General features: G+C 43.0%; 1 protein-coding gene across 2 annotated transcripts in view; it reads left to right on the top strand.

The window, feature by feature from the left end:
- The window catches only part of LOC133009277 (A disintegrin and metalloproteinase with thrombospondin motifs 20-like), an 88,776-nt gene that overhangs the window by 6,092 nt on the left and 68,774 nt on the right, over positions 1 to 13,910 (top strand). The window contains exons 4-8 of one of the 2 annotated variants that reach the window (XM_061076726.1): positions 8,946 to 9,199; positions 11,353 to 11,436; positions 12,351 to 12,475; positions 12,595 to 12,635; positions 12,938 to 13,043. In XM_061076726.1, coding sequence (XP_060932709.1) covers positions 8,946 to 9,199; positions 11,353 to 11,436; positions 12,351 to 12,475; positions 12,595 to 12,635; positions 12,938 to 13,043 — 610 coding nt within the window. The remainder of the gene's footprint in view (positions 1 to 8,945; positions 9,200 to 11,352; positions 11,437 to 12,350; positions 12,476 to 12,594; positions 12,636 to 12,937; positions 13,044 to 13,910) is intronic. The other variant, XM_061076724.1, reaches the window with a different exon arrangement.

The following is a 13,910-nucleotide window of genomic DNA, read 5'->3' as shown; positions in this document are numbered from 1 at the left end:
TTCGCTAGCCTCATGATTTGTGCTTTACAAAAGTATTTTAGACTTTTGCTGTTATAACAAGTGTGCTGTAATTTACAAAATAAGCTTTTCAATTCAAAAATGAGACGACTCACGCTGAGAGCTGATCTTTATAAAAAAACCTGCTGAATTCATCTTTATGTTCCTGGATAAACGGGGCGTCACTTCTTTTGCAACAATGAAGTAAAACAAAAAACAGTTTGATAATCTGTGGCGATGACTTCTTTCCTGTCTGCAGGCTATGTGTTTGTGTTTGTGTGTGTTTGCCCATGTGTCGCTCACAAAAACTGATAACCACATGGATGTAGTTATTAATCGATGGTGTCGCGACATGAATCCGGATCATTCCGGTCACTTTAACCCTGATGTTCTGTCATGTGCGTAGCAGATGAACTATGTACACAGGGTGTGCACGTGTTTAAATAGCTTCTTCATAAACTCTTAAGCTAATCAACAAACACAAGGTAAACGCCTGTACTGTTCACGTCCTAATAACTTCTGATACGTGTTGCTGTTTATTGTTAAAGTGTAAAGTGAGCACAGGGAGCGGGAGAGTGGAGGGAGGACACTCAGACAGGGGACTTGGTAAAAGACAAGTAGACCTTTAATGTGCATCTGTCCTTATCCAGAAGCAGAGGTCGTTATAATAACGCAATTTCGCAAAAAAAACGTATGTAGAGTACATCACGAATGGATTATGTTCCGTCTCTGCATCGATGCAGAGTTGTTCACGTCCCCATCGCGATGCATAGAAAAAAATAGTAATTTCCCCAACTCGTATGTGAACGTGACACTTTTAGGACTTCAACAAAGGGTCGCAGGTAAACATCGAGCAGAAGGATTAAAAGAACCAAGTGGGGTTTGCTTTAGGACTATGAGGTGTCCCAGGCTGTGGCTCTTCAGCCCTATCAGATAGGCCCCTCTCCAGATGCAATGATAAATGGGCTCTTTGAAGACCTCACCGAGCCAAGACTAACAACCCTGTCTTGTCTTTTTATGGGAAGAAGTGCAGTACACGCTGCTACTAGCAGGTTAGATATAAACACTGGCATGGTGCATATAAATTGTACTTGCAAAACAGTTGCTGCTCCTGGTTATGTATTTGGACACTTGCCTCTGACGACTTATGGGTTAAATTCCTTGGGAAACTTAGTAGCTCTGTGTATCCCCACAGGACTTCCTCACTGTGGAGGATCTCAGGACCACCAAGTAGAATCATTGTTAATCTAGGAATTAAGACCTGAATCTTTTATGAGCATCATATTTGGACTGCACACTACAGTCAAGGTGAAAGGGCATTTCATATTGTGTGCCAACTCAAAGTGGCAATCCAACTGATTAACATTTCTCAATGGCAGTTTATGAAGTGTCCCTTCCAGTAACTCCTCTTTTTGAAGATCTATAAAACATTATTTGGCAGAGTTAGTTATCTTATGGTCCCTCTTGCTTTCTTTCTTTCTTTCACCGCTTTATTTTCATTATGGTCTGAAGAAGACTCGTCTTAAATCAAAATGGGGAGCTGGACTTTGAGTGCTGAGGGGTTTGGCAGTTTTGAGACTTTGAAGAGGTTCACAGGTTAAGAGGCCTTGTGGGTCCACACATCTGAAAATACTGAATAGGCACCAATGCTTCCAATCTGCTAGCTGGTCAGTCTCTCCCATCTGTAAAGACTTTGTTTTGCAGGGCTAAGTCATGCTGCAGTCATTTTTGAGAAACCCCCTATTTCCTTTGCTCTGCCCCAAAAGAAACCCTCTGTAGAAACATGAAACAAGCTGTGTTTTATCAACCAGATCTCAAGGAAACCAAATGTGCGTTGGCAGAAAGATACAGTGCCTCTTTTGGGATAAGCCTTTCCCTCAGATATGATGTTGTGTAGTAATGCCTGAGTTCACTACAGTCGGGGCCAAAGACAACTGGGACTTCTGTATCACAATGCAGTAAGAGTTTCCAAAGTTTGCACAGTGTCTGCACACCATGGAAAGATGTGTTGAAAGGAGAGGAAGACCATGTTTCCACACGGATAAATTTAGCAGAGAATTTGTGTCAAATTTTGCACTCGTCTTTCCTGACATGTACAAATACTTGACTTTTTTGCACATTTGCCGTCATGGCTATGAAGTGTCAGAGGTAGAAGTGCAATGATGAGGGCTTTTAAAGTGTTACCTTGATGGAAAATTATGTTTTGTTATTTCAGCAGTCATGACAAGTCCATGTACCTGTCTTCAGCTGCTTTTCTTCTCTGTGTGTGTGTTCATACGCTGTCGACAAAGCACTGCGTTAAATGGATCCGAGCTTTTTGTTTTGTTTAAATGCACAAGTGTGAGACTACGACTGCTAATCCGAGATAGAACACTGCATCAAATAATCTGGATATCTTTATTAGGCCTCACTGACTGACACTGTGAGCAAATGTACAAGTCTCCCTTCCCTGTCAGCCAACCTGGGTGGCTTCCCTGCTGTTTAGAATACCTCAGGAGTAGATAACTGTTGAGTGGGTGATTAATGTTTAAAAGTCGCAGAATGGCTTGTTTTGCCTGGTTTTGGCTCTTAAAAGCCTCTGGGGTAAGAAGCTCAGCGAGCTCAATTCACAGCACAGCTCCGACCCTTAATGGCACATTCTGCATGGTATCTCTCTCCGAGCTTGCATGTGAATCTATGTGCCGTCCTTCAATAGAGATAACCGCAACGATGAGGGTGGCTGCAGATAGGGGCAGATTCTTCTCTAATTCTCTTCCCTTAGCTTTCTAAAAAATCCCCCTCCTAAAGACACGAGGTGGGGGGGGGGGAAGGGAGCTGCACGGTATCTTTTTCTCGCAGTTGTTGGCTGCAAGTCTCAAGCTGCGGGGATGTCATATTTGGTCTGAATTAGTAACAGTTTATTGAATTCAGACAGTTTGACAGCAGACATTACCAGCTGAAAATCCAAACATCAATGTTCCTCTGTTGGCTCCGGTGCGTTTCACACGATTCCTTGGTGGCTAACTGAGGGCAGCTGGGACAGCAAAGTGACTTCCTTTGATGTGGCAATACTTGGCACACATGGCATCTGTGCCCCCTGACCCTCAACACAATCATTGTATAGGATTCCCCCCTTGGTGCCCACTGTGTATACATGGTAGTTCAAATGCTAGCATCAGGTTTTTGGTCAATGGGTTCATTTACATGGAAAAAATGCCCTCCCCCGCCTGGGGTTTGAACTAGCCGACTTGAATCGCTGCCCGCTCTCCCTTTGCGCTTTCATGTATGTGAATGGAAGCACTTGTTGATTGTGACCTCACTTCCCTCTTTGTTTGGATTCACTCACTGGACGGGTGGATGTGACCTTGAGATTTTCCCCTTCTAGAGGTGCGTGGTTGCCGGGTTTGCTGGCTTGTTTGCTGGGACTCCGTTGGAACTATGAGTATGTGCACATTAAGCTCTTTGTTCTCCTCTTAACTCTGACTCTTGACTGAGGGTCAGGAAAGGTGGCCAGCCAGGGTGTGATGAACTGATCAGTCAGACAACCTCTCTCACCTTTAGGCTCTGGCTTAACATGTTGTGGATCTTCCAAAAGGCTTAGGCCTCTTCTGTGCCCTCATGACCCCTGGACGGACTTAGCCCTCCTCCAACAGGAAGCACCTATTGTTACTTGTCCAAAAAGTTTGTTTTGGGCTTTTGTGTGCACGCACGGATGTCGTGTGATTGTGAGGGTTTGTTTGGATCCATCAGGGTAGCATGTCAGTTGACCAAGTGTCCCACAGAGTATTGGGAATTTGCTGACTGAGCAATACAGAGGAGTGGAGAAAGGGGTTTCTTTCTTTATGTGTTTAAGCAATCCTGGCCTGCGCTGCATGTGCCTGTCGATCTTTCTCCAGAGCTTGGCAGAGGCCCCAGCCTTTTCTTGAGCTCCCACTGCCCGCCTTTCTGCTTTTACACCTGCTTCTCTAAAGTAGTTCTATCCCCCACTGCCTTGCTATTGGCCTGGATACAACAAGGACCAGCATTTCTTTTGTCTTTTGATTGCTGTCCTGAATGGTCTCTGCATTTTTCCGTGGAACACCAGGACGATGATATTAATATACTTGTCAGAGAGTTGGAATGGGATTTAGCATGCACTGACGGACTCTTCAGCCAACATGTTTATAACTGTTCTCTACAAGCATGGGTCTTTGTCTCATCATTGCCTCATATTTCAAAACACTGCATGACAGATAGAGCAAGCGGCTAATAGCATGGTGCACTGCACTCGTCATCTTATTTTAAGATAACAGATATTCTGGACAGGGCTGAACAGGGCTGGGCAGCTATAGACAGTCTATAACTTTAGTAACCGCCCTGTGTCTGCCGTGCCCGAGGCCTCAGCCCCATTGAACTCTATGTGTTGTCTCAGGAGTTCCTGTGACAAATTCCAGCTGGGGCTATTTTCTGCCACTGTCTACTGTCTGGGCATTCTTAACAGGTGGCGGCTGATTGGAATGGTTAGAGCAACTTGAGTGACAGCTGACTGACTGCGTGGTGGCATGGCTGACAGTCAGAGGTGAGAGGGGGTGACAGGTGAGCGACAGTTTCCCATCGAGTTGTACTGGGGAGAGGCAGTGGCCAGTTAAGCATCAGTGTCATCGCCTGCGGCTCTGGCTGTTAATCATCTAAGAGGCCAGACGTCACTCAAAAGTGGAGACCTGCTTTGGCTACGTCAAGGCAAAGGTATTGTTGAAACCACTGTGTCGGGGTCTCAATTTGGTTTTTGGTATGCTTGAAAATACAGGAGATGGATGAGCAATACTAATTACTCTTTTGAATTTACCAAACTTGCTGTGTTATTTAGACTTCACAGAATAAGGGGCTAGACATATTGAGATGAAAGTGCACATGTGTCAACACTGCAAAATCCCGTGAAAACACCAATCGAACTTTAAAATGAGTTTAGAATTTACCTGAGCAAACCTGTCTACATAATGTGACAAATACTCCTCATTGAATCATTCCTTATTCTGAGAATGTCCTTATTCCGATTAAGATCATCAGGAAATGCTGTTTACATTTCCTATTCAGATTGTTGTCTTTGTGGTTTAAAATTAGAATATTGGTCTCCATCTAAATGTGTCTAACGTCTATTTATAGTTGGTCTTCAGGATGATTGTCCAATATCATGCACAGATTTTGAAACCATTTCTGCTGTTCAAACAGCAATCTTAAAAGTTTGTGCAGGCTGGATCAAGGTTGGTGCAGGGACAACTTTCTCTAAAGCAGAAAGTGAGAGGCGTCTTAGTTTGATCCTGACTAAAGAAAACACTCCAGGCCCCTGACCATCGTCATGAGTCCAGATCCATTAGCCGTGTTTTGTCTCCTCGAAGGGGGTCTGCTACTCCAAACACATTCTTCAGCTGACGGCCATGCTGTCTTTAGCATGTCTCTGAACTGAAAATAACAACTGAACTCTGTGAGCACTGTAAGTGTACAAAGCCCTCCGTCTTCCAATGAGGTCAAAAGCCATGCCACTTCACTTTTAAAAGCCTTCTTCAGCAGCAACAATTAGCTGCCTGCGCTTCTCTCTGTCTAGCCATAGAATTGCTCTTAATTGTGCCTCTGTCTGCTGGAGTGTCAACATCATCCCACTCGAGTTGTACTGTCAGTAAAACTGCAGCAAGCCATGTCTGACCTCATGTAGAACCAAGGCCCTACCTATACTCACTCGAAGGTATACTGTCTATTTAACTGGCACCCGGGGGAAATGGGATGCTTTAACTCTCAGCAGGCCATTGTAAAAGAATGTTAATTAGTTCAACAATGAAATGTGTGTTCCCCACTGTTGAGCTCTTGGCATTGATACTTCTGACAGAGAACTGAACGAGAGTTAAAGAGCAGCTCTTTCATCTAGGCTGGAAATTCTTCGTGTACATGAATGGCCTCAAACATGAAGTGCATACACAAACATCAAAATGCTAACATACTTTAATGTTTATGAATTCATTTGAATAAACGCTCAAGTGTAAAAATGTATGCACATTCAAACTAAATTTCAGTCTTGATTGCCTGATGCACCGCCTGAGATGTGCGATTAAACATGTTATTGAATGACTAGATTAACACTGTTTATAATATTCATTGCGTGTGATAATTCTTTGGCACAATGATAAAAAGGCTTTTGGGAGTTCACAAATCAAATAGGCGCTGGAGCAGAAAAGTGAATGTGGTGGGTTGGTCTGTTTTAGCTGTGTGAAGCTGCAGCCAACTTCTAACACTCATGCCGTGCGGGCCTGCCTTTATGAAGAACTGTTGAAGTTTAGTTTTATGGACTTGTGTTGATGAAATTTTTCGTGGGTGTAAAAATACACGTGTCACATTTTGATGTTTGGGTCATATTGGTCCCAGAGATTTAGATGTGTCAGTGATGCTGATTCGGTGCCAAGAGGAATGATGTCATGTCTCTGTGTGTCGGGCGGTTCAGGGCAGTCACCCCTGTCTTCTCATGGTGTAAGTAGCAGCTCACTACCTAGTGAGAGGGGGATTTGAACCTAAGGCGATTTGGGAAAGGTTGTGTGTGGCTAATCTGCACTGATTCAAAGGCTATTATAACAGAGACCACATTTTAACCTCCTCCTCATTTAAATTTCTTTTTTCATCTCACACTCACTTGCTCTAAAATTGAACAGCAATTTCTGTGGATGTACGTGCATACTCTTCTGTGCTTTGATAATCCCTTTGATGTCGGACTGTCTGCAGTGATGAGTCTGTTTAAAGGGGTTTAGCAGAGTGGGTTTGGCTTTGCAGAGATTTTTCCTGGAAAATACAAAGCTCCGTTCTGGCCCAGCCGCCTGGGCAGTGTGCACGGGCACAGACAGGCTTGGCGCAGGCTTGGATGTTGGCGCTGGCATGGGGCTGGGCCTCATGGCGTCAAGAGTTGTGTGCCATTGTGCCAGGGAGTCACGCTCCGCCTTGTGTCCCCACTGGGGGCATCGCTTGAATAATCTCGGGAGTGCTCAACGGGTTGTCCTTCTTTTTTTTGCTTCGCTCTGACCTAACACTTCCACACAATCTCTCTCTGTCTGGCTGTCTGGAAAGATTGAGTGTTTAGAAGACAAAGGAACTCTTCTCTATAATCGCGTTATCCAGAGCTGAGGAGGTTGTTTAGGATGAGGAACTCCAAACAATGCTTAGCTTATACACACTCTCAGTCATTTAATTACTGAAAGTTATTTGATGTTGAATTTAAATTACTATTTTCTCTTGATTGCCGATTCTTGTAAGACTTTTATAAGGTAACAGAGTAGACTACAGGTATATGTAAACTAGACTGGCGCTCAGTAGACTTCATGCCTCCACCAAGCCCAACACACTCATAAATATCAGTTCCCTCAATATACCAGATTATTTACACTAAGATCTTGGGTAAACAGGGAAAATGTTAGTAAAACAAACTATCTCATTAAGTTAGAAAAAGGTGGAAATCTCTGGTTGTGACAGATATACAGCTATTGTGTTAGCTGTCCGTTCTCCATCACCGTACTTAACTTCTCCGAGCAACCCCTTCACACATATGGCTGCATCAGTGCAAATCTGTCTGTACTTAGTCCTCTATTGTCCAGTTTAAACACAAAAAGCTGTGGATATTATCCCAGTGCTATATTATTATTGATTTAATATTAAGACCATACTTGCTGGTCAATTGCAGACATACCTTGCAGACATCTGTACCCCCCCCCAACACCATGGCCATTTAATCATTGGGTTCTATTCACCGTCTCCTCCTGCTCAAGTTCTGTCTCTTTTTCCAAACTCTGTCAGATGAAACATCCACGTGGACTAACATCATGTTCGTGTAATTGAGCTTGCATCAGATTTCAACTTTGCAGAATTCCCTTTTTTCTCCCAATAAAACAAGCTCTTCACAGTTTTCTAGTCGGTACTTCTGCTTCTGTCTCCCTCTTTCAACTTCACTCACTCATGGTGAAAGAATTTATTAATAATAGCCAGCTCGACACGTACAGTTCAGCTGAGCGAATTTCAGTTGAGTATGAACATTTTATGGCTGTGATTTATTTTTTCCCTCTAAGGCTGTTGCTTCAGGCATTCACCCTGAGTCTGTAAAAGGTGTTATTTCAATCTGTTTGTTCAACACTTTAGATCTATTTATATTTCGGTGTAGCTTTCTACATTTCGGCCAATTTTCAGATAACGTAATGACCTGGGTCAAAACGTGGGTTCATTGAGTTTCTCCATTTGTATGGATTGCACTCAGGCAGCAGGGAGTGCAGATATCCTGACCTGCTTCTTTCCAGCGTGCCTCTGTTGTGCCAATTGGAAATCTGCCACGCTAAAACCCTCAACCCTTAACTGCAGATGCAATGCCCCCTCTCATGATTTATTATATAAAGTGGAATCCAGTGTGGTGAAATTTTTGTTTTTTATTGTTCAATTCATGCATGGTGGTGCAGTGGTTAGGAATACAGCGTCACAGGTACCTAGGCTTTCTCCCTCCGTCAAAAGACAAGCAGAATGGGGTAAGGTTAGATATAGACTTTGAATGTGAGAGTTGTTTGTCTCTTTATCGCTGGACTCACATGTGTACATGCATTGGAGGCATCATTGTGTTCTCAAACTTCATTGCGGGTCCATCATGTTTGTGTAGTCCAGATATTGCAGAAGGTGACCAGAGGTGAACCTGGTGTGTGTCAGCTGGCATTCTTCATTTGTTTGTGGATTTTATTTTCTGCTTACTTTTCCCACTGTCAAGCCATAAGGTTAATGCGTATATGTTAGATCTGTGATGGGCTGGCATCCTATCCTGGGTACATACAGCCTCTCGCCCAATGTCAGCTGGGATTGGCTCCAGCCCCCAGTGACTGAATTGATGGATGGATCGTCCTGAAATTTAAATGCTGGTGAATCAGTTGCAGTTTTCAATCCAACTCCAGACTTATCTTTTTTTTCTTCTTTTCCTAAAACAGCGAACACACAGGGGCCAGTCTCGTTTGAGAGCAGAGGGAATATGGGAGAGGAGCTGGACTCTCTCAGAGTGACAATAGAAGAGCAGCACTTGAATGAAAACAACTCCACCGGCGCACACCCCCGATCCCCACGAAGACACAAGCGTTTCCTCTCCTACCCCCGCTACGTCGAGCTGATGGTGACAGCAGATGCCAAAATGGTCCGTCATCATGGGCGCAACCTAGAGCACTACATCCTAACAATCATGTCAGTAGTAAGTAAAATAAAAATTATTATTTTGTCTTTAAGTGAAATTTTTGTTTGTTTGTTAGTTGGTGGTTTGGGCTTATCTTCTTGATTGAAATAATTGAAAGTCTAGGCACTAGCAGCTTGATCACACAGGTGGCAGGGCTACTTGAATCTATCATAGTTGACTTTAATTTACAGCTGCACATTTTATTTTCTATTTTCACACAAAGCTGAAAATGTCAACTCAGAAATGGTCCCAGTTACTGTGAATTGTCAACAGACTGGTAACTTTAATTGGACCTTCTCTTGATGGAAGAAATAGTCCCTGAGTCTATCATTTTAAATAGAGATCTAAATGCATAACAAGTTATATTTAGCTTTATTATATTGGTTTTACCATTATCTAAAAGACGATACCTCAAAACTTAGATCAAATGAACCGAAACTCTCTTTGTGGAAACCAAGGAGGTAGGAATAGTGTCATTTAAAACAGCCACAAACAGAATCCTGTAGTCCAGGTCACTGTGTTAATAGCTGTGGATTTTAGTGCTGGACATTTAGTTTAAATACCCTGGTATGACCTTAGAGTTCCATTTCATCATCCTAAGTGGCCCAGTTAATTGTAAAATCCTGACTCAGCAGTTGGAGCTCTTTATGAGTCCCACCTCTGTCTGGGACTGCTGACTGTCAATCAATCCAGTGATTGACTATGGTTGAGTTTCTCGGTATGTATTAGATTAACTGTGTTGGTGGATGAGTGTGTCAAAGCTGAACAGGTTATTAGATTTACTGAACTGTGTGTACTCTGTGCCGTCTCTGCCTGAACCCTGTACAAAACTCATTAACTTATAAAGGAGTAATGATTGTCAGTGGACTGTTATCCTTAAGGGGAGGCTGATAGTGAACAGTCAGTGTTAAAAACCCAATGTGCAGGTCAGTTCTATTGATAGGTTTCTAAGTCAAAACATTAGGTCTGTCATGCACATGTCTGCAGACCAGTGGTGCCGTTGGACCACATTTTCCCCATCCAGATAACATTGACTGTCAATCACTTATTTTTAACCATATCAAGCATAATATGATCATTTTAAGCGGAATAGAGATATGTACCAAGATTGATCCATTGGGTTTGATCTAAAGTAAGTTGTTATGCAGATGAAGGGAAGTTAGACACTGATCGGCTGCACCATTAAAACCAGTCCCCGAAGTCAAACAAAACATTGGTGTCCTCAGTCTTTCTAAAATCTTTGCAACAGTAGCAACATTAGAACACACACACAAATATCTTGAATTGGTCCATACACTATTCAGTGTATCAGTTACTAGTTTTAATGATGGTGCTGATCAGTGTTGTTTTTATTAATAAATAATTTTCTAATATTGATATAGCCTTAATAACATCCTAAATAAAGTGTGTAATCAAACTATATAAGCTCATTGATATTTCATCTAAATCCTGAAAGTCCCAGAACTATTGTATTACAGAGATCTTGGCCTTGACAGTAGTGTCAGCCCTGCTTGTTTTTGGCTAACTGGCTGTGAGGGATACAGAGGTGATGGCCTATTGCAGGCTGCAGTCCCTCCTCACGTCAGTCTTTGCTCTGATCATACAACAACACACACTGGGAGTCAGCGTACAAAGGACGGTCCTGGGTCACAGTTGGACTAAGAGCGAGCAAAGACAGATCCCTGTGCCCACTCTGGACAGGCCTGGGCCACGTTTGCCTCCCCCCAGGCTAAGACAAGCTAAATGTTTATAATGGACTAATGAGTTCCTGTCAGGGGGCCGCACACGGCCTCAGGAGACCGCTGGCTGACCGTGACAGGGGTGCACGAGAAAAGCAGCAGGAGGAGCAGAGACACTGCAGAGGGAATGTTTTGCTGTCCTCACAGAGGCCTCTGAACCTCAGTATAACTGAAGTTTAACATTTGTTGCTGGGTCCAGATTTTAGTTTATAGTTCCTTTGCTAAAGTCTGTGGAGGGATTGTAATTGGTTTTAATACCCTGTTGATTAAACTTACCCTGAAGCAGACTTTTTCTCCTTTCGACTTCAATGCACTGTTGCTGTTTTGATCAAACCCCATGGAGCTTAACCGTAAAAGCCATCGCTGTTTCTCTGCTCTGGTTGAGGTTGGTGCAGGTTTGCATTTTTTGCCTGTGTTGTTTCTTTGTTACAGGTAGCAGCAGTGTACAGGGATCCCAGCGTAGGAAACCTAATCAACATCATGATTGTCAAGCTCGTCCTCGTTCACAATGAACAGGTGAGTGCAGGACATTGAATGCTGCCTGTATCCAGGTCTCAAAGATGGGTGACGTCAGTGCAGGTGTCCCTGGCCTTCTCTCTGTGGGGCCTGTATGAAAGGACACTATAAACCTTGTCAGTCTCAAGTCTCAAGAGAGGTCTCCTTGGAAAACAAACGGTACTATAGAGAGGCAGGATGCTACCTGCAAATGCGCCTGATGAGACTCACTGTAGTTGTGTGACTGAATCCTTAACATTTATATTATATAAATAATATTTTTTCCAACCTGATATATTTAAGACATTTATTTATTCATATAAACATTTTACTCAACACCTGGATATTAAAACAGATAATGGGGGTAAAGAGCTTGATTTATCAAAGGGGGTGGTATGGTTGGGCATTGTTTTTTCTGGTTGGTTAAGATTAAGTTTATTTGAGATGATAAATTGACCATAGTTCTGAATGTAAGGGTGAATGGTTGTTCGTTACTATATGTTGACCCTGCGCTACACAGGCGACCTGTCCAAGGTTTATCACGCCTCTCGCCCAGTGTCAGCTGGGTTCGGCTCCAGCCACCCCCACAACCCTCAAAGGATAACCGCTAGAGATGATAGATGGATGCGTTCATCAAGAAACACCATCGATATATTTGTGCAAGAGGTATGCCCTGATGTACCCTTGGATTTATACAGGAATACAATTAATACTTGTAGACTAATTTAGAAACAAGAGGCTGACATTGTTAATCCAAAATTGTTTGTAAGGCTGTTTACAAATCATAACCCTTAACTTATGTAATTCCTGCCAAAGTCATAGCGGACAAATGCAAGGTACAGTATCCTTCTGAATATGAGATAAATAAAAGATATATTATAATGTGTATACCCAGTTTCTTGGTTACATCCCCATTGGTGTTTCAACCCAAACAGGAAGGGCCAACAGTGAGCTTCAACGCTGCTACGACTCTCCACAACTTCTGCGTTTGGCAGCAGACCCAAAACGTCCAGGACGACAGCCATCCCTCTCACCATGACACAGCACTTCTCATCACCAGGTTCAACCTCTCCTTTTCCTGGCTTTGAACGCAAAACCAAATTTCTCAAGGAAATGTTCCTCTTCAACAACTGTTAACATCATTGTATATTTTGTGTGTTCTTTTTCTGTTCTTTTTAGGGAAGACATCTGCCGTGCGAAAGACAAATGTGACACCTTAGGTAAACTATGGCAAAAATATCTTTACCTCAGTTCTCTTTCAATTTAGCTTTACAATAAACTGTGCAGTAATGAGTTTATGGCAAGCTGTCAGCTAATAATATTAGAGTGACAGAACAGAGTGGTAGAGTGGGGAGAAGGGAGGGCGTCAATGTCGGGGCTAATCTCTCTTACAAAACAGAAATTTGGATGCTTTAATCGCCTTTAACACTCAAGCAGCATTTTTCTTTTTCAAGTAGCACTGCGCTGTACGTGTTTGTGTGCATCTGTGTGTTTGACTCGTTGTGTGTACGTGACCTCTTAGGGCTTGCGGAGCTGGGGACCATGTGCGACCAGTACCGGAGCTGCTCCATCAGTGAAGAAAATGGAATTAGTGCCTCCTTCACCATCGCTCATGAGCTTGGCCATGTGTAAGTTGCTGCACACATCTTGTAGCAACTCTGCCCCCCCACCCTTCACACACATGTACACACACTGTACACACAAACCCTATCTCACCCCTCGCAGCCGGACTTGACCAACAAAAGCCCTCTTATCATGGGACGTAGGGCGCAGCAGACACAGGTGCAAAAGATAATAACGTAAGAACTTGGATTTCTAATAACATGCCAGCCTATATTACTTTAATTTACAGCAAAAGAAGTTAACCCTGTATGTGTCCGAGTCTTGAGAGGTGGAAAAATCCAGATAATTCAAAAGAAGACATATTGTGCTGTGATAATTTTGATTTGGATTATTATTTACATTTCTTTTATATGCGCCAATGTACAGAAAATCATCACTTTCTTCACACTGTCAATTGCTGCAGCTCCTCTTCTCAGCCTCTGTCTGAAACACTTGGTCTCCCAAGAAAGGCATGTCTGCTCTGATTGGCCAGCTGGCCCACTCCGTTGTGATTCGTCAACCGCTTTCACAGCACGTAGGATACTGTATACCGGATTTGCTCTTGCTTTACCTGGCTTTGTTAGGGGCTGGAGGAGTAACTGCTTGGCGTGCATTATGCAAATATTCGTCACATGACATCACAATGTTGCGGAAGTATCACACTCCGAGCTTCAGGAGCAGTATCTTCTGTAGGGACGAGGAGCTCCCTTTACTGCAGTCTTTGTTTTTTTCTACATAGACAAATACGCAGAGAGCTTTATCACAGAGTACAAGATAAAATGTACTCTTCAGCTCTATTTGGGAGATATTAACTTTTTCAGGAAAGACTTGATCTTCTCCTGCTTTGAAATATCAGCAACCAACGACTGATAAAAGAGGCTGAAGATGTGACA

The sequence above is a fragment of the Limanda limanda genome, chromosome 8, assembly GCF_963576545.1.
Source record: "Limanda limanda chromosome 8, fLimLim1.1, whole genome shotgun sequence".
In the NCBI taxonomy this organism is placed as follows: domain Eukaryota; kingdom Metazoa; phylum Chordata; class Actinopteri; order Pleuronectiformes; family Pleuronectidae; genus Limanda; species Limanda limanda.
This window is presented reverse-complemented; position numbering and strand designations above follow the sequence as displayed.